A 20,659-nucleotide genomic window follows, 5' to 3' on the forward strand; every position below is an offset into this window, starting at 1 on the left:
TCACCACTGTGGAGTTTTTCACAATGCTCTTCACGGCAGTAAGAAAAATTTTGTTAAGATGGTACTTTCCTGGTTTTTGCAGGTTTTTTCCATTTTTGCAGGTTTTTTGGGGTTTTTTCTTTTTTTGATTGTTTGCTTTAATAGTTGCAGAAGTTTTGATATTATGTGTAAATGACACCTGAAGAATACACATGCCTGTAGTCTCATTTCAGGCATATGGTGTACACTGATCACACACATTGCAGAAAATGGAGTTTTTCCATTGGTGCTGACAGTCCTTCAGCAAGCTATTTGGACATTCTATTAGATTATCAAGTAACTTTTTAGTAAAGTTACTTCCTCTTCGCTGTTTAAAAAGCCATGCATGCTAGAGCCAAATGTAACTGAATAAGGTGAAGACACGGAAGTAAGTACTAGGTCTTAACAAACTTAGCAAAAAAAGTTGGAAAATTGAAAGTGATTGTACATGGATTTGTAGATTTTAAAGAGGTTTGTGTTACATATTCTATTAATTCTTTTAGAAACATTTCCCATAAACTGAAAAGGCATTAGCATGTGTTTTATAAACTAATTCTTACTGCCATGTGACTGGATTCTTAGGTGAACTGGATTGTTGTATTTCTTTACCACTCTGAATAGAAAAAAAAAATAGTGTCTACTTTATGAAAGAGGAGATATTAGAGAAGGAATTTAGTAAGATATGTCTAGTGATTTTTGGGCTGCCCTGATTCAAGCATAAATAATAGAGTAAAATAAATATTAACAAGCTCTTGACTTGACTAAAAGTACAGAATATCCCTGGTTTTTTTCAGAAAGGATGTTAAGTCCTTCTCCATGCATATTAGAATTGTATATACATGTACAGTCATGTTTAACTCCTTTGTACTACATAAGTAAAACCATAGATTTGTTTATTTACAATCCTCAGCAGCTAAGAAAACTGGGCATGTGGCACACTTACTTTCGGGAGCATTGTGACAGAAAGAAGAATTTCAATGATAGCTTAAAGAGAGCTCTATAATAATTCTATTTGTTCTTTTTCTGCTGTTCCCTACTTGAATAAAGTAAGCTTTGCCTATTTCCTAATAAAAGACCAATGGGTAAGGTTATACAGTAATCTGAAATATCTGTAACAGGAGAGAATAAAAATCAAGCAGTAGTTGAATTTAGCACTGGAGAAATAGAAACTTGGAACTTTTGAGACAGAAATAAAATAAGTTTTATAACTATTTAAAGTCTTTTTTTTTCACTTATGTCTAATGAATGCTATGATTTTTGATTTCTATTTAAAGAGTGAGTACAAAATGAAAAGTCAGCAAGAAAAGAAAGCAAGTAGAGATATTCCTAGGAGACAATAGAATAGCCTGTGAGTTTTGTTTGTTATTTGAGGATTTAATGTAACTTTTGTTCATTTACTTGTAGCTGTCCTTTGCAATGTTTTTGTTTGTCCAGATTTATTGTAGACTTAATGCTATGTGTGTAGTCCTCGTGATTTTAATGAAATTACCAAAGGGCATAAAATTGAAAATTCATATTAGAGACCCTGGATTTACAGCCCTCTATGAATTTCATCTGTGCAAATTATCTTAAAACTTGTATGTGTAATTTTTTCTGCATTCTGGGGCTGGATGTATGCACTGTAAAGGTATACAAAGTATGGGGACAGAGTGGTTGGTACACAGAGGGGAAATGGTCTGCCCATGCTGCGATACTTCTCCCTGTCTGAAGTCAAGTGCATAGCTCACAAAATTAATCATTAACTGAGGAACATGGCCAACCACACCATGAAATGTTTTACAGCATTTTCAAAAGCAATATTGATAATTTAGGTAGCTTTGGTACATGGTGATTGTATAAGGATGGCAACCTAACACAAATAGGTAACAGTGAGCACAATATGAAGGAAGCAGGGACAACTTTAACTATCATTTTAATTTCTATATTTTTCACTTCAGAAACCCCAATATTTGTTAAATTGTTTTTTAAAATGCACTTAAATGAGATGACTTCCAGAATGTATTTTGATGCTGGAATCACATGGTAGGACTCTTCCAATTCCAATTAAAGGTGTTTAAAGAGAGAAAGAAAAAATCCAAGGACTTTCTTGAATTAGAAGTTAGGATAGTAACGCAAAAATGGAAATAAGTTTTAGAAAGTCAGCGCAGTGGTGTAGTGAATGCAATTAAAAAGTGTATTATCATCCAGGAGATAGATTTTTTGGAGGAATATGTGTGTATAGCAATCTGGAGGTGATTTCCTCTCTAAATAATATAGTATGCATTGGGAAGGAGAGAGAGGTACTTATGATGAAAATGTTTCTTCTCTTGCTGGAAAAAGATTAAGTTTAGTTTAGTCTGACAATCTGCAAATCTGTATAATAGATTCTTCAATAAATAAGAATAAGACATAAAATAAATCCCAAAGAAATACTTTTGAATTGATTTGTTTCCTTCTCTCAGTTAGAAAAATTTTGCCTGCAAATCTCCGTCATTCTGACTGCACGTGGGTATAATCTTGGTTTCAAAACTATGAGAATGGTGTGATATTTTTTACCTATTTATCACTGTGGAAAAGAAATCTGATTTGTGGTTGAGATAGCTGTTTGTCTGTATTAAATAAAAATGTTTCAGTTTCGTTTTGTAAAAAAATCAAGCAACAATTTGTGTTGGCTCACCAAACTACCAGTAAGAGGTAAGAAAAAATCTGAAACAAAAGCTGAGTTGTCAATGATTTGGCCTGTATTTAGGGATATGACCCTTAGTTTTGCTACAGGTTGTCTCTCCTTACTGGAAAAGGGATTATTACTGTCCCTTTTGTGTACACTAATTACTATGAATGATAGTAAACAGAAATGTTAATGAGGCACTAAGAATCCATAATTTACTTATGACTTAGAAAACCTGATAAATTCAGAGGATGAACTGAAATAAGACTAAACTTTGTGGAGCAGAGCAAGGATATTGTTCTACAAAGGTAATTCAAAAGGTTATTCAAAGGTAATTCATTTTTATGACTGACAAAGTATTTTATTGAAGGAAACGTGTATGTAATTTATTGTGTTATTTTATCTAATTGTAGTGCGAACTTTAAGAAAAAAGCTGTCAAATACATGCAGGTCTATCTAACTGTGATCTATCTGATTGTTAGTGGTTATCCTGTGAGTGGTTCCTGAGAAAGAATTGTAGATTTTGGCCCTCTTTTTTATCTTCAGGTTCACATTTGCTCTTCTTACTCTCCACTAATAGGTAGCATAGATCAGTCAGTGTTAAAGGAGTTGCCTCCTGAGCTTCTGGCAGAAATTGAATCCACCATGCCACTTTGTGAACGTGTGAAAATGAACAAGCGCAAACGTAGCACAGTTAATGAGAAACCAAAATATGCTGAAATCAGTTCTGATGAAGATAATGACAGTGAAGAAGCTTTTGAATGTAAGTAGTACATAATGTTGTTCCTTAAGGTAAAAAAAGCTAATATTTTGTTTTTACAAAAAAAATACACATTTTTTAAGTTGGCTACCCTAAAACATACAGCCCTTAATTTGCTGTCCTGACAACTGCCTGGCCAGGAGCCCTTGGTTCTCTTCTAAAAGAAAACTTACTTGATTGCGATTTGTCATTCAAGATGAAAAGCAATGTAGTTGTTAAATTTATTTTCCTGATTACTTTTCTGGAAACTGCTCCCTAGCTGGTTTTTTTTTTTTTTACTTTCAGTTGTACCATAAAACATTTCTAACTATTCAGATTAAGGAAAATATCTAAAGAAGCACAGAATTTACATACAAGTGTATGCAGAGAGAAATTTCATTAAACAAATTCTTGAGTTATTCTTAATTTTATTGATAAGTGCAAGATCTCTAAATTGAAAATCTTACTGCACAAAAGTTTCTTAAAATATTTTGTCTAGTATTTCTTATCATATTCCTTGAAAAATGGAAATTGTTCTTGATGAATTCTCAAAATACCATTTGCTGCTTTGACTATTCTTGAATTAAGAATTAAATTAATCCGTTTTCAAAGGAAGAGAGGAAGCTTCTATTTAGAATTTTGCTGTGCAATTGAATAAAGTTCCTAAGGAAAAATATTTATTTGCCTCTAAATTAGGAAGGCATAGGAATTTCCTACCTGTTGATAGAAGTATGGTTGGTTAGTTTCTATGGTTGTACAGTTAACCAGCACTGGAAATAAACTGAACAAAGTGCATCAGTTCAGTCTGAGCCATGTAGTCATGCAGGGCTGCAGGAGAAGCCTGTTAGCCTGAGGACTCTTGCTTATAATGATTTTTTCCCGTTTTGCACCTTTGTTTATAGAAACATCTTAATGAACTTTCATTAAATACAGTGTTTTGGAGTTTAGTATTTCTTAAGGTCTAAAAGAGAAAGATTGTTTGTTGTGCTTCTTACTATGTTTCAAGTTTTCATCCAATCATGGTTGAAATATGTGTCTTTGCACATGAAAACTGTAACACTGTTACCTTTGACCTTTATCAAAGAAGCTGAAAAGAATGTCCTTCTTTGTTTGTTTTCCCTTTTAATTATAACTGAATAATGCTTCTCTGTGCATGAATGTGGTGTCTTGAGGTAAATTGTAATCAGTCTAAATTATGGCAAGGGATTAATGATGACTTGCTTCATTCAGGAATTCTATATTCTCTGTTTACCATATCATATCACCTGTATATGATGTTAACAATTTGGAACAGTGAATTAAAAAAATTAATTCACTGAGCAAAGTTATTTAAGTTGGTTGGGAATGGAGAGAATTGTCAAGAATTTCAAATACCTTAATCTATATATTAGCCATATTAGCTGTCAAAATTCTTAAATACAAAGTTGAGCAAGTTAAGGAAAACTTTCACAATAATGATATGCCTTGAGAAATTATAGTTTCATAAAATCCACGCAAGAAATCTGTCCATCATTCTAATCAATTCAGTGAATACATGTGGTTTAAAAATAAATTATAGTATTTCTTAAAGAATAGTGTAGAACTGAATCAAAACAAAACAAAACTAACAAAAGTGAAAGATTTGTGGCAAGAACACTGAATAGATTTCTACTGTTACAAATACATGTTTCTTAATTATTCTGTTTTCCTAAAACTGAATTTAAAGAAATATGAAATAGTGATTAGTATAGAAAAATAGGTTTCTTTGAATATTTCATTAAGGGACATGCCATTAAACAATATTAAAAGATTAAATGAAAGATAAAAAAGATTGATGAAGTAGTTGTCTTACAGTAATTACTAAATATGATATTATATAAATGTTTGGCAGAATTCAGAAGGAAATTGGGTGTTTATATTCCAAATAATATTTATTTCTGTATAAAATCAATCCTAACTCTTGAAATGTTATTAATACTTAAATTTTAGTCAGTTTTATTGACTTCAAAATAAATATGGTAGAGCAGTGATTGTGAATAGCTGCTCCAATGTTCACGTTATTTGTCTTGTAGAGCTAGCAGAACTGTAACACATTCTGTTTTGTCATGCAGAACTGTAACACATTCTGTTTTGTCATGCAGCATTGATAAACTGGTCAATCTGGAATTCTGCCAGGAAGCAATATTGGAAGTTACTTTTCTTGTGAAAATATAACTGGGGTCAGAATTCATCCAGCAGAGCTTAGTGTTACAGATGATTTGTAAACTACAGAAAGAGCCATCTGCCTTCAGAAAACACTCTCTCATGGGATAAAGGAATCAATTAATATGTGTAAAGACTTTTCCAATAGAACTCTTAATTTCTTTTCCAGTGCATTTACTCCAGCCATCATAGAACAGTTTGAGTTAGGGTTAGAAAGCAACCTTAAAGGTCACCTAGTCCCCAGCCTCCCTGCCATGGATGGGAATGTCTCACCTAGACCAGTTTGCCCAGGACCCTGTCCAGCCTGGCCTTGAACATTTCCAGGCATGTTGCATCCATAGCTTCAGGGCAACCTCCTCACCACCCTCACATAAAGAATTTCTTTCTGATCTCTTATCTAAACCTGCTCTCTTGTCCTAGGACTCCATGTCCTTGTGAAAGAGATCACACAGGTTAACCTTTAGACCCTGTCACAGTTTTCCCCCTCTGGATAGCATCCATTCCCACGAGTGCACCACACAGCTCTGTGTCATCTGCCATTTGCTGAGGGTGCCCTCAATCTCAGTGTCATTGTCTGGCCCCAGCACTGACCCCTGAGGGACACCACTTGTCACTGATCTCCATTTGACCATCAAGCCACTGACCACAACTCTGTGACTGTGATGATCCAGCCAGTTTCCTACCCACTGAGTGCTCCCAGATGGCTCACCATTTCTTCAGTCACAGATAACTCTCTCAACCATTTTAGGCAGTGCTAGTACCTCTGCTATCCTGACCATGACTATACTTTTCCAGAAAGAAGTTTGATCCAGATGTAATACAGCTTGAAGCCTGAACTGAGTTATTAGGTTAAAGACTTGGACCACCTCTACTACATTTTTGGAATTTGATACCTCTAGGATTCATTGCAAAACAGAAGTGTTCCCTTAGGAGTTATTTTTATTAATTCTGATCCTGGGCTATATATTGACTATAACCTAGTATTTCTTATGTTTCTTCTCAGTTCAGTTCCAGTTCTGTATAAGTGCTTTGAGCCATTCTGCTCAGAAACAACCTTATATACAGTCATGCCAAGGAGACTTTGGTAGAGACACACAATATCAGAAGTGTTATATGCAGGTTCAGAAGCAATAATCTGGCAATAAACACTGACAGTCTAGAAATGTGATGTTTCGCAAGTGTTTTGATCTTTGCAGTATAGTCTGTGTTAGACATCTCTTTAGGAGCTCAGTTAGCTGGTTATGTTAAAAAATGGAAAGTTGGCTGATTTCATGAAGGAAGCTACCACCTCATCCATTTCTTTTTCTGTTAAAACTGAGCATTCTATCAACTAAAATATACAAGGCTTTCTTTCAAAGTAACAAGAGAACTGTCATTCTGCTCCCCCATTTTATTTCCACAAAACCTGTGTGCAATATTTGCTCCAACTTCTTCAGCATTCACTTTTGCTGGGTTTTTTGGTGAAACCAAATGAAAACTAATGAAAATTAATTAGAATAATTATCTGTGGTAGAAGCTTGCTGTTTGGCCCAGAATTGTGACTCCAGCTTTCTCTTTTTTACAAATTTCCTGCAGTATATACCGAGGCAAAGTTTTAGTTCTTTTGACAAAACAGTATCTTTTAGAAAATAGATTACAAAGTCTCATTGGAACTTGGTGTGTTAAATGGGCAAGGCAATTACTGAATTGGAATATGGACACCCAGTAATGGTCATAATTTAGATAACTAAGGAGGTTAACTCAATATGCTCTTCAAAAAGGATTAAATTGATTTTGATTTGTACAGCTTTGCTAACTTTGCTTTTAAAAAGATAAACGCCCTGTAAATTCATATTTTTAAATGTTTTCTGGTATCTTTGCCAGTTTCAAGCACAGTTTGTCATAATTCAAAAGAAAACATTAAAATAAAGAATCCATAACAGAGTTGCACTGGTAACTTTAGTGTCCATTTGATTTAGAACAGCTACACAAGAGTGTTGGACCTGCAAATCATAGAATAATTTAGGACCTTTATGACCATCAAGTCAAATCATACAACTAATGCAAAGTGCACTACTAAACCATGTCCTTAAGCCCTACATCTGCACATCTTTTAAATGTTTAAAAATACTCAGTTTTGAACTATTAGAAGTGTAAGTTTTATATTTAAAATTAAAAATGCATTTATTTCTAGCTTCTCGTAAGAGACACAAAAAGGATAGAGATGAAGCTTGGGAGTATGAAGAACATGACAGAAGAAGTTCTGGTGACCATAGGAGAAGTGGTCATTATGAAGGAAGGAGGATTTCTGGTAGTGGCCGTTACCGTAATCGCAGTCCTGATGACTCTGATATGGATGATTATTCTTCACCTCCTAGCCTCAGTGAGGGTAACTGATCATTATAAGGATTTAGTCTTATTCCATAATACTAGTGCTTTTTTAATGGATATGGTAAACATTTTAAAATGGACATCATTGCATGCAATATCGAGTAAAAGTGTAAGAAATGTAAATAATCACTTTTTTATGTTTTGAGGATGTGTTTGTTTTACTCCTTATTCTCTTAATTAGTGGCTAGAAAAATGAAGAAGAAAGAAAAACAGAAAAAGAGGAAAGCTTATGAACCTAAATTAACACCTGAAGGTAATTTTAGGAAATTTATTCTAAAGCTTGTATTTTCTGCTTTATAATATATTAAAGATAATTGCTTATTAATTTTTCTTTTTTTTTTTTCACCAGAAATGATGGATTCTTCAACCTTCAAAAGGTTTACTGCTTCAATAGAGAATATTTTGGAAAATCTGGAAGACATGGATTTTACAGCTTTTGGTAATACCTAAGAAATTTTAAAAATGCTTGCCCCAGAGAAAAACCTGTATTGGTATTTTTGAACTTCCTTCATGGTGATTTAATTTTATATGGCTTCCACCTTGAATGGTGGCCTTTACCTTTCCAATTACACTTGCCACTGCCTGAAGAAGATCTTTCTTCCTCCATCTGCAGAATCAAAAAGGGGCATAAATTAGAATGAGTAGTCCCCTTAAGTGGAAAGGATACTTCTTTGGGATGTCATTAAGGTGTCAAATGTGTAAACAAGGTGGTTCTCTTGTTAGGAATGTCCAAGGCACATAATTATGCATCTGCTACATGCAGATATGATTATTCTGTTCAGGCAGCAGATCCCAAGTGTATTTATGGCTAAGACTGAATCAGTTACCTATTTCAATGGAAGAACAGTGTCCTTAGCTAAGTGTTGAAGGAAGTAGTTCACGTTGCCAAAGGTGACTTTCTTTTGAAATGGATAATGGAATATTCATTAATTTTTTTCCTACCATCTTTGTCACAGGATTAAAACAAGGGGAGTGGCATAGTAAACAAGTTTCTATTTTCTTAGTTTTTAAAGCCATAGTACATGCAACCTTGAACATAAAAGTGAAGTCATTGGATCTTTCTGTGTCTGGTAACATGATTTTTGTCTGAGGTTAAGTATAATTAAGGCTCAGATTATCTCAAGATGCTTAGTTTCATATGTGTTTTTTGTTTATTGCTCTTGCCCCAATTTGAACTTTAGGGCTACAATAATTTAAGATTTGTTTTACTGAAATAAAAGTGATAGCACAAGTACTGCAACAAATGGGGTTTGCTATTTTAAAAATTTTAAAAATTTTGTGACTTTCAGAAGGGCATGCCTCATGTTAGTCTCTTAAGTGGTATTTCAAAGGCAGTCATAATCAACAAGTATTTATTGTTTCAACAACAACCAAAAGGTGTCATTATCAGTCTTTATTAGATGCTAATTATTTAGAACCACTAGATACTGACTATTCGGGCAATTAGCTCTTTTTTTTTTCAGTTAGCTTTTGCATATTGTAATAAAAAATACTGGTTTCCTAAAAGTCTTATTAGAAATATGATTGTTAATTTTTTACTTTTTTTTTTTTTTTTAAAGGTGATGATGATGAGATCCCACAGGAATTGTTACTGGGCAAACATCAGCTTAGTGAGTTGGGTAGTGAATCTGCAAAAATCAAGGCAATGGGCATTATGGACAAGGTACCTCTTCGTAATCTAACTTTTTCTGGAACATAAAATATTGATTAACATACAAAAATTTACTTCCTCCGTAATTACATTCCACCCTTTTCAATGGTGCACAGACCAGAAGAACAGCTGAGATTCTGCTCACTTAGATGAAGTGCTTAGGAGCTTACAACATCCTGTTACTCTTTCTGAAGCTGAGACTTTTTTGTTGAAAGATGTCCTACTCTCCGCCAGTCAGCTAGAGGAACTTTTGTTTGTAACAAATGCAAACTTGTTGATGTCTCACCTCTAGAAACATTGTTCTTGATCTCCTTTTGTCTTCCTGGAGCTTTTGGCTTTGAGCAGTCTTACGTCTTATGTCCTTTGTTAAACTCCTTGCCTGCTCTTGACCACTTAAGTTTGTGGAGTCTCTGTGAAACCACATGCTATTATAATTACTCTGGAGTATTCCAAACTTCTTTATTCCAAACATTAGATTTTCCTTATGGATTTTCCTTCAATCCCCCTACCTTCCTTTGTAGTTTGTGAGTGGCATGATCGTTTCTCTGTCCTGATTGTTCTCACTCTTATGCTCCCTTCAATATTTTTCACACATTCATAGACATACATACAGACATACATACACACATACATGCATGTCTATATAAAATCAGTTTTGTTGATTCCAATGGTGACTAGTATCTAGATTAAAGAAGCTGACTCTCCTCAAGTTTAACATATTCCACAAATTATTTAATCAGACTTCTCACAAGATTTGTGAGTGAGTTCAATTTACCTTTTTCAACATGTGACTTCTTTGAAGATAGCACTAATATTAAGAATACTAATATTTCCCTTTTATTATCTTTCAAGTATCAGGCAATTTATTTCTACTTGTTCATGCAATATGGATTTTCTCCTAATAAAGCTCTGTATTGTCAGTTAGAATTTGTAGATCATACATGGATTTGGTAAATTTCTATTTCTAGAAGCATATAACAGCACAACATTAATGACAGGCAGTTTAAAAATTTGTTTCTTTGGATTTTGCTGGTTGAAAATGCAGTTTAATTGCAATCCTAGAATATATTTTACCTGTTTTCATTATAGTATCTGCATTCTCCTCATGCCAGATTGTTCACAGTTGAGGTGATTCAGATTATACAAGCTCTGTCCTTCATTCCTCAATATTCTTTTCAGCAATTTGGAATTATTTATATTCCTGCAGTTGTTTGACATGTTTCTTTATTTGTTTTAGCTCTCAACAGATAAAACAGTAAAAGTCCTGAATATTTTGGAGAAGAATATTCAAGATGGATCAAAGCTTTCTACTTTACTTAACCACGTGAGTTTGAAATTTCCTAATTTCACACCATTGTGCAGAATAGTTTTCTTCACTTGAGTCCTATTTAGTGATAGGTTCAAATACTGTGTGTGTGTGAAAGGGATTTCTAATATAACAAAAGTTTGATTGAGTTAGTCAAATTTTAATACTTGAAGCAAAAATTAATTAATTTTATTTTTTCAGTACTAATCATATTTTACTCTAGTAGTTACAACTAACAGATCTGTTGGGAGCAACTGTATTTTCTTTTGTTTCATCCTGAGATATAGTTTCATCCTGAAATATTCATGGTAATTCTGGTGTAATTTACACTGTTGTTGCATGTTTCTTTGCTATGTGTCCATAAAGCATCCCTTACAAAATGTCAGAAATACTATAGTTTTCACATGGAGTCTATCTTTCTCCTGAGCATTAAGGAGGAAGTTTATGGTTTAAGTGTTCTTACACTGCCAAGTTTCAATGTCCATGTAAATAAAATTAATGGGAAGTTTAATATTTTATGATGGGTTTTTTTCCTGGTATACCTAAAACTACTCAAAGATTTAGAGAATTTATGATGTTGATGTTCCATATTTCATATATTTTATATTTATACACTTTCTATTCAAAACTATATTGCAGCAAAATTAAAATTGAGTTTTATAGAGAAAAGCACCTCATCAGTATAAGTACGAGAGTAGTGGTTTATATCAGAAAGGAAGAGTTTGAACGTGCACACAAAAACCAGAGACACACTATTTGTACCTAAATACTTTGGTCTAGATAGTTTGTAAGGGTTTCATAGTTTCAGAATATGGTTCTGAATGTCTTTGGCAATACAAAAAGTGCATAAACGGGAAGTAAGGGTTTAACTGGTCTGCTTCATTCTCATGAAGTCTTTATGCCAATGATTTTAAAGTGATATTTTTCTTTTAGTTTTTGGAAGTAAAACTCAAAATTATTCAGAAGTTATTATTGTCATATAATTATGATATGATATGATGTTAAGTTATGTTATATTTAATGAAATTGTCCAGTGCTTGCAATTCAGAGACAAACTTGGATTAAAAAAATACAAAACAAGTTTTTTAGAATAACAAACAAGTTTTAGGGTTCCTTTAAACTATTAAAAATTGTTCTAATCATTGTGACAAAGTCTTTCCTAAGGCATAAGCTTGCTACTTTTACAGTGCAGTGAAGATATCTTACCTCCATGTCAGTATATTTTGCAAAAGCAGAAGATGCATTAATATTCATTTCATTTCTAAAATAAATTAGGGAAAACATTTTTTTTCCTTAAGGTGTCATTTGTATATGTAGCAAATTCTGTAAAGCCATTGTATCTGAGAAGCTTGCAGGGACCTCTTGATTTGCAGATTTTTGTTGATTCTATAATTATGTATATCATATATATAATGCAGTGTTCTATTGGTTCAAATTCTCTTAACCCAAAGGCAAAAAAGATGTTACAGTCTCATTTACCTCTGACCTTTACAAGGAAATCCAGCAGTGTTGAAGTGTGGTGTCATATAGGTAGTAAAGACTCTTTTTCTCTGGAGGCACTGTCTGTAGCCAAGAAGCTATGAGAAATTCTACCTAGCTTTGCTGTAATAATGTTATTACAGTATTTAAATAGTCCTGGATGGTCATATTTAACCTCATATATGTTTGTTTTGGTACCTCATGTAAACACAGTAATACAGAGACTATTGTATTGTAGCCTATTGTAATCTAAATGGACATATTTGATAGGAGATTGATAATCAGTGGGTTGGTTTAAGAAGCAGAAAAAGTTGTGTACTTACAGATTTCATGTGACTTGCAAAGTGTTTTTGTACAAGAATTCCCTCTAGTGGCAGAAATTATATGAATCAAAGCAGCACTGAAGAAGGAAACACCAGATGAGGGAATTAGATTTTTCTGAATGTACATCAGTCTTAAATAGAGCATACAGCAGTCTTCCCTTATAGTGCTTCCCATGAGACACAGAAACCTTTGTTTTCTAACTAAAGAATAGAGATTACAGGGCTTTGAAGACCAGTAGCTTAGACACACATTACAAACTTGTTGCTAGTAAAACAAATATTACTTGATTTTTGAAAAAAATATTTTGATATTGTAAAGGAAATACAATATTTTATACGTTAGTGTATATAAGCATATTAATGTAGCATTATTTTCTTTTACTTGGTGAGAATAAAAATTTAAGTTCTTGCTCATATTCTCTTGTTTTTCTTGCGTGTTGCAGAATAATGACACTGAAGATGAGGAGAGATTATGGCGAGATCTCATTATGGAAAGAGTGACAAAATCTGCTGATGCTTGTCTTACTGCTATCAATATTATGACATCACCAAATATGCCTAAAGCTGTATATATTGAGGATGTAATAGAAAGAGTTATCCAGTACACAAAATTTCATTTGCAGAACACTCTCTATCCTCAGTATGATCCTGTCTATCGAGTGGATCCTCATGGTGGTTAGTATGCTAAGAAATCTTTCCATATTAAAAGCTATAAAAATTTATCTACTATATGATGGTATAAATGACTTTGTGGAATACGATTTTTGTATGCAAATTTTATACTGGTAGTTCTTTCTTATCACATACAGTATCCTGAACAGCTGTACAGTTATATATAAATACCACTGCTAGTTTGAGGATGATGAAACATCGTAAAAAAAACAGTGAAATGTGTCATCTGAAGAACTTAGTCATACAGTGCCTTGGTTTACTGCAATAATGTCAATGTAACCAGAGTATTTGGATTACAGTACTTAGAAGTTTGAAGTTCAACTTTTATGTATAGTTTATTATATGTTGAAATAAGTAATTTCATAGTCATAGTCCCTGTGTATATAGTGATTTGTTTCAGGGAAGACTATTTAACTTCTAGCCTTTTATTTTCATGTACAGAGTGACAGGTGCATGGCTCCAATTTTAAGAATCTTTTAAAATTTCGGGTCAAAAATTTGGAGTAATTATGAAAGATAATTTAAAAAAATTCCTGCTTTCCAGCTGATGCTACTAAGTAGTTTTTCTAAATTGCTTTTGCAAATCTGTAGTGATGTAATTATTTGGGGGCACTTCTTGAGGAAGATCATCTTTCTAGTATTTGAAACACTGAAAATATCAATGAATGTGTATTTTATTTTCTAGGTGGTGTTTTAAGTTCAAAAGCAAAACGTGCCAAGTGTTCCACCCACAAGCAAAGAGTTATAGTGATGTTGTATAACAAAGTTTGTGACATTGTCAGCAGCTTGTCAGAGTTGCTTGAGATACAGCTTCTTACGGACACAACTATTCTTCAGGTAGGTTTTTTTCAGAATTCCTGTCCAAAAATGTTAGCCTTGCTTTTCCTAGAGTGAAAGTGAAATATAGTTGTCTCAGTGACATGAAGTTTGAAATCAGTACTAGCTTTTGAATTCTTAACATCTGTTAAGTGACTGTGTAGTATGCCATTTGCATTTTCTCTTCTACACTTAAGAAAAGTTTAACCTGATTGTATTCAAATATAGAGTAGAAGAATCATTTACACTGGAGAAGATCTTTAAGAACATCAAGTCTAAACTTCTAAGCGCACCACTAAACTGTGTCCTTAAATGTCCTATCTACATATCTTTCAAATATCTACAGGGATATTGGCTCGACTGCTTCCATAGGCACTTACAATCCAATCTAAACCACCCCTGGCACAAGTTACAGCTCATTTCCTTTGTCTTGTCACTTGTTAGCTGGGAGAAGAGAGCAACCTCACCTGGCTACACACTCCTTTCAGGGAGCTGTAGAGGACTATAAGGCCCCCTCTGGAGCCTCCCCTTCTCCATCCTAAACAGCCTCATACCCCATCAGCCATCTCTCATAAGACCTGTGCCATAATTTAATATTTTCATTTGCAAATAATACAAAGTAATTGTTGAAAGCCTTACCTGCTGACTTGTGACATTGCATAAATACCAGTTTGTTAATCCTATGTACTTAAAATAACTTCTATCCCTTGATAGGTGTCATCTATGGGAATAACACCTTTCTTTGTAGAAAATGTCAGTGAGCTACAGTTATGTGCCATCAAATTAGTAACTGCGGTAAGTGCTTTCTAATTTGTGGGTTCTTGTGCCTTTACTGCTGAGTGTTCTTAGGGCATTTACATAGGCTGTATTTTCTCTCTGGTAGAGATTTGGAGTGTAGGATTAATGCTGTTCTTGCATGTTTTCGCAGTTTGATACCATAATATAGAAATACTGTTATATCTGTCGGAGCTGCCCCTATTTGCAGAGTATGCTGTAGAAAGAAATTGCCTACTTTAAGCAAGAAGCTTCTTAATTTTGATTGCCAGTTAAAGTATAAACACAAGCTTCTTCCTCTTACCTCTTCTTTTTTTATTTTAAGATATCTATTTCTTTTTTGAACTTGCACAGTAAGTCATAGAACTAGTATGGTATTTCTGTATAATAGAATAAATTATTTTTCTCACAAGAGGTGACTGTTGGAAAAAATCACAGGATAGGTAAAATACTATTTCAGGAAAAATATAGTAGAACACAAATGTCCTTGTTCAAGTGAGAGATTTTAGTCTTTGTAAGGATTATATACTTCACTATTCTTCCCAAACCAAAGGGAAGGCAAAATCAATGGTTCTGACTCTGCAAATTGAAAGAACATATCTTGTCGGGCAAACTTTAGAACCTGGCACAGGAAGCAAAACTGTTTTCTAAAATGTACTCTACAACTTACATGTGTTCACGTAAATTGTGTTATGACAGAGTTTTCCTTTGTACTGAGAGAAGTAAATACTAAGTCTTAACAAATAAAATAAAAACTAATAAAAACTTAGTATTACACTGTTTGACTTTCCTATATAATGTGTTATACCATCGACAAAAATACTTTAAATAGAAGGTATTTTCAAGACCTAATGCATATTCATGTTATATAAAGATCTTTTCTAAATCTCTGGAAAAGTTTTTATGTATTTTTTAAAGAATTGCTTGCATTGAGAAAGCAATGCATTAACAATAAGGTGAATTATAATTTATTGAAGTGTCACATGAAGTGCATGCTGTCATATATAATTATTTACAATATATTTTAAAAGCTGTATTTTATATAACAATAAATCATTGTCTAATAATCCTGTAACTATTAAATAGGTGTTCTCCCGGTATGAAAAACACAGACAGCTAATACTGGAAGAAATTTTCACTTCTCTTGCGAGACTACCAACTAGCAAGAGGAGCTTGAGAAACTTCAGGTAACTTCTGATGTAAATTAGTAACTGCTGTAGACTGTAGCATTTACAGTTTTCTAGATGTAGGATTTTAGACTTCATTGATAATTACACTAAAAATGTGTCTCTACAAGTTGCACTTTTTGCAGGTTGAGATTTCAAAACAAACTCTTTGACAAATGTCTTGTAATACTTGCTTGGTTTTTATACTATCACTTTAGTGCCTACTTACAAAAATAATTGCAACATTATTTTTCTTGCTAAGAATCTGAACATGTGCAATGCTAGTGTGAGTTGAGGATTATTTATTGTTGGTCAATTCTTTAATTCAGTTTGTATGGAATTACATAATTTCTTTATTGCTAAATCTCTGTAGGAACATTCTGGCTGAATTTCTTTGAGGATACACTCAAAGCACTCTTTCCAGGAAGGGAGTCAGTTTCATATCCATATCATCTCATATGTCGGAGTTTACCACCTTTTGATGTTGTTAAGTGTAGCAATAAGATGGTATTGGTGTGTATATGGGCAGTAAACTCATACTATTTCTGAGGTTACATTAGGGAGAAACATAGTTTTTTTACCAACTTCAGACAGTTGCCTGCTGAAGTTTGTAGTCTGCTATGCTGCTGCAGATTATTGTAGGTGTAGCCCTTGTAAAAGTCAGGCTAGGTTATGGTCACTTTTTTCTGTTTTTAAAAAGTCCTACACATTTCACATACATTAAATACTACAGAAAAATTATTACAGCAACAGTTTTGTGTGTTTTGTTCTGTTGTATAGGAAAGAACATGGTATTATACATAACAAGCTTATTATGTATTCTAGCAAGTAGGTGTTTGTTTTATTAAATATTCCTGTAACTGTTTCAGCCAGTGAACTGTGTGCTGTTTTCATTCACCTCTTCCATGCAAGAGCAATACATATTGGTTTTGTTAGGTCAAATGTTACACTGCATAAAAAGGAGCAAATTAGTAGATAAATGTCTAGAATGTGGATTTCTAGCTGTGGTAATAATTTTTGAAAGATACGACTTAAAAACTATTTTTTTGTGTGTGTTTTGTCCTCTTTGCTTACTTTTAATGTTAATATTATCTTTTCTTATTAATAGGTTAAACAGCAGTGACACTGATGGAGAGCCTATGTACATTCAGATGGTAACAGCACTAGTTCTGCAACTTATTCAGTGTGTGGTGCACTTACCATCAGCAGAAAAGGATTCTAATTCAGAGGAGGAATCAAACAAGAAAGTAAGATATTTTTAAAAGCCTTTTTTATGTCTGTGTGCAGGAATTACTTATGTGTCTTCATAGGTATAATGCATTATTACAATGCCCTAGTAATCAAGCATCGTAATTTTATGTCTGCTGTAATTTTTTGGTGCATAATTTTTTGGTGCATAAGAAATTCTGATCTGGAAATCATAGATCTATACTAAGATAATAGACAAATGTATCTTGTTATTTTCAGGTGGATCAAGATGTGCTTATTACTAACTCATATGAAACTGCCATGAGAACGGCACAAAACTTCCTTTCTATTTTTCTTAAGAAGTAAGTACTGTTGCATTCTTTAGTGTATTGATAAACCCAACTCCAAATGAATACTTTAATAACCAACCACTAAACAGTAATAAATACCTATTCATAAAGTTATTTATAACAATATGCTTTATTGACACCTAAGAGAGCTTCTTGCCTAGACAAAAATATTTATAGAAAAGAAATTCTGCAGTGTTCTTCATGTATTTAGGAATCTGTCTCAGAGTTCATGTAGGATTCCTTTATTATGGGTCTCTTATTTAATCTGAAGCCTGAAAGAGAAGACTGAGCAAATATTTAAGTGGTGAAACCTTACTGATTCAGTCATCAGATATAAAAAACCTAAAAACTACTTTCACTGAGCTAAAGTTAGGAATGTCAGTTGATCAGAAAGGAATAAATCATGTACCTGAATTAACCATAGGATCTCAAAGAACAAGTCTTTAGGTTTTAATTGTGTTAATTTCTACACTTAAATCTGAAAAGCTATTTAACAAGCCATCTAGCAATTGCATGCTTCTGATGTTAAACTTAGGGATGATATATAGAAGTCAAAAAGTGTAAGGTATGCTAACTTTTAGCGGGTTTTTTGTGGGGTTGGTTGGTTGGTTGGTTGGTGGTTTTTTGGCATTCTGATTGTAATCTTTGTGAAGCATAATACTGAGATGTGTTATCACTATCAGATAAACAAAACTGAGCTTAAAGAATATAAACATATCAACTCTTAAATATCCTACTCTAAATTATTTTTTATAATTATACCTACTATGTGTATCCAAATTAATACAGACTTTAATGCAAAGGTAAACATAAAAATCTTAGCAACAAAATTGTGCTGCTATGAATTAGCTGCGTTATTTCCAGTGCAACTTGGAGCGAGAACTGTTTAAGCTATTTCTTTGCAAACAAATAAAACAAATTTTCTGCTAGTATTTCAGATTTGTTTTCTTGGAATTACATAAAACTGCTTTTTCTGATTAAATACAGGATTACTTCTATTTGTGTCAGAAGAAAACCTTGTATGTTTGTTAAATTTGCTTACAAAAAGCATTTTCTCCTTAACAGGTGTGGCAGTAAACAAGGGGAAGAAGATTACAGGCCATTGTTTGAGAACTTTATTCAAGATCTTCTTTCTACAGTCAATAAACCAGAATGGCCAGCTGCAGAGTTGCTACTTAGCTTACTAGGAAGGCTATTGGTAAGGGATTCTTGTTTTTAACTGTGTGAATTCATCTTATTAAAATGAAGACTTGTTTATTTCTGCTGAAACTACTGTAGGAATACTTTCTGATTGTTGACATACATGCAGCATGTAAGGATTTCCTTGCATGTATTACTGCTATGAAATACATAAATAATAAAATTTTGGTTAGAGGATCATTCATATGAAACTTGTTGAAAACGGTATGTATAGTTTCTTGTGGAAGTCCAGTTTCACTATTTGATTACATTTTCAACATTAAAAAGCATCATTTCATAGCATCTAGTAAGTGCATGTATTCTTATGGAGTAAAGTCAGCCTAATAGCTGTAATTATGCATATTAAGAATCTTCTCTGGACTATTCCTTAGCACAGAACCAGAAAACAACTCTGTGGTTTGGTTTTTAACAACTACAGCAAATGCTTATGGTATTTTACAGAATGAGAATGTTTTTGTTAGTGTGTTTTTTGAGTTGCTCTTTAGTATTATAATGTAATTAACACAGTAATTTGAGCTGCTTCTTGAAAAATATTGCATGGTCCTTGGTAAAACATAGCTTTATATTTGTGTGAATAATGAGGAGGTAGCATTATGATGCTTAAAATCTCTGCTGCTGGAGATCTGCTGTGCCAGTTGTCTAGTTTGTTTAATGAAAATATGTATTTAAAAAACCTGACAGATGTATTTGTAGAGCACGAGAGACCAAATAAAAAAGAAGCATTAACATAAAGTAAGTAATGTATGTGTGATGTAATAGCAAATTACATAATTTTATGCAATATGGAAGTTAGGTGGAAACTTTAATAAGGTAAAGCAGTCTTCTGTGAGAAGAATCTCTGTGGCACAAATAAATATTTATTTTTAAATGTCTATTCTACTTTTCTTAGGTTCACCAGTTCAGTAACAAATCTACAGAAATGGCATTAAGAGTTGCTTCACTTGACTATCTTGGAACTGTAGCGGCAAGACTGAGGAAAGATGCAGTCACTAGCAAAATGGATCAAGGATCTTTAGCCAGAATCCTCAAACAGGTGTGTGAGACATCCATGGCAGCTGAATGGAGAGCTATCCATTCAAATGGTTAAAATTTTTAATTACACCTTATGGAGAATCTGTCTTAATTCACTGTTTAAGTTTCTGAATCAAATATATGCAATTTTTAAGTATCATATTTGTTAACTCATATCTTCCTTGCACCATTTCTGTAGTGATTCTATAAATTAATTAATTACAGTGGTAAGTCAGTTTTCTTGTGAGAATACTGAAGAAATGATGGAGCAACAGCTGGATCCTATCTTAAGAGATCTTAAAAATACATGTGAACCTGTATTTGCTATTGTAAAGTGGAACCTAAACTGGCACTCAAATACATGCTTTAGAGAATTAATCTATTAGTCTTGTAGGATTAGTTTTTATGTTGTGTAATTTGAGGTTTGGGGGGGGTTTTGGGGTTTTTTATTGAACATGCATATGTGTCTGTAGTGGGTTGATGTTGGCCAGATGCCAGGCCCTCACCAAGCTGCTCTGACTCCCCTCTGCAGCTGCACAGAAGAGAGGAAATGTAAGGAAGGGTCCCTGGGTTGAGGTAAGGATCAGGAGAGATCATTCATCAAATACCATCACAGGCAAAACAGGATCAACTTAGAGATATGAAGTGAATTTATTACTAACAAAAATCAGAGCTGGATAATGAGAAGTAAAGTAAACCCTTAGAATCCTTTCCCACCCTATTCCCTCCTTCCCAGCTCGACCCCCTTCCCCAGCAGCACAAGGAGACA

General features: G+C 33.4%; 1 protein-coding gene across 10 annotated transcripts in view; it reads left to right on the plus strand.

The window, feature by feature from the left end:
* NIPBL (NIPBL cohesin loading factor) overlaps positions 1 to 20,659 on the plus strand; it is a 141,220-nt gene that overhangs the window by 94,165 nt on the left and 26,396 nt on the right. For 9 of the 10 annotated variants that reach the window (XR_004500431.1, XM_015652701.2, XM_015652706.2 and 6 more), the window contains 14 exons: positions 3,246 to 3,428; positions 7,759 to 7,953; positions 8,137 to 8,208; positions 8,305 to 8,394; positions 9,515 to 9,618; positions 10,844 to 10,930; positions 13,158 to 13,389; positions 14,071 to 14,222; positions 14,916 to 14,996; positions 16,062 to 16,162; positions 17,250 to 17,388; positions 17,609 to 17,691; positions 18,745 to 18,877; positions 19,769 to 19,912. Coding sequence is in view for 9 of the 10 variants with exons in the window: in XM_015652701.2 (XP_015508187.1) it covers positions 3,246 to 3,428; positions 7,759 to 7,953; positions 8,137 to 8,208; positions 8,305 to 8,394; positions 9,515 to 9,618; positions 10,844 to 10,930; positions 13,158 to 13,389; positions 14,071 to 14,222; positions 14,916 to 14,996; positions 16,062 to 16,162; positions 17,250 to 17,388; positions 17,609 to 17,691; positions 18,745 to 18,877; positions 19,769 to 19,912 (1,796 nt within the window). In the remaining variant the exon portion in view is untranslated. The remainder of the gene's footprint in view (positions 1 to 3,245; positions 3,429 to 7,758; positions 7,954 to 8,136; positions 8,209 to 8,304; positions 8,395 to 9,514; positions 9,619 to 10,843; positions 10,931 to 13,157; positions 13,390 to 14,070; positions 14,223 to 14,915; positions 14,997 to 16,061; positions 16,163 to 17,249; positions 17,389 to 17,608; positions 17,692 to 18,744; positions 18,878 to 19,768; positions 19,913 to 20,659) is intronic. The other variant, XM_033520357.1, reaches the window with a different exon arrangement.

The sequence above is a fragment of the Parus major genome, chromosome Z, assembly GCF_001522545.3.
Source record: "Parus major isolate Abel chromosome Z, Parus_major1.1, whole genome shotgun sequence".
Lineage (NCBI taxonomy): Eukaryota > Metazoa > Chordata > Aves > Passeriformes > Paridae > Parus > Parus major.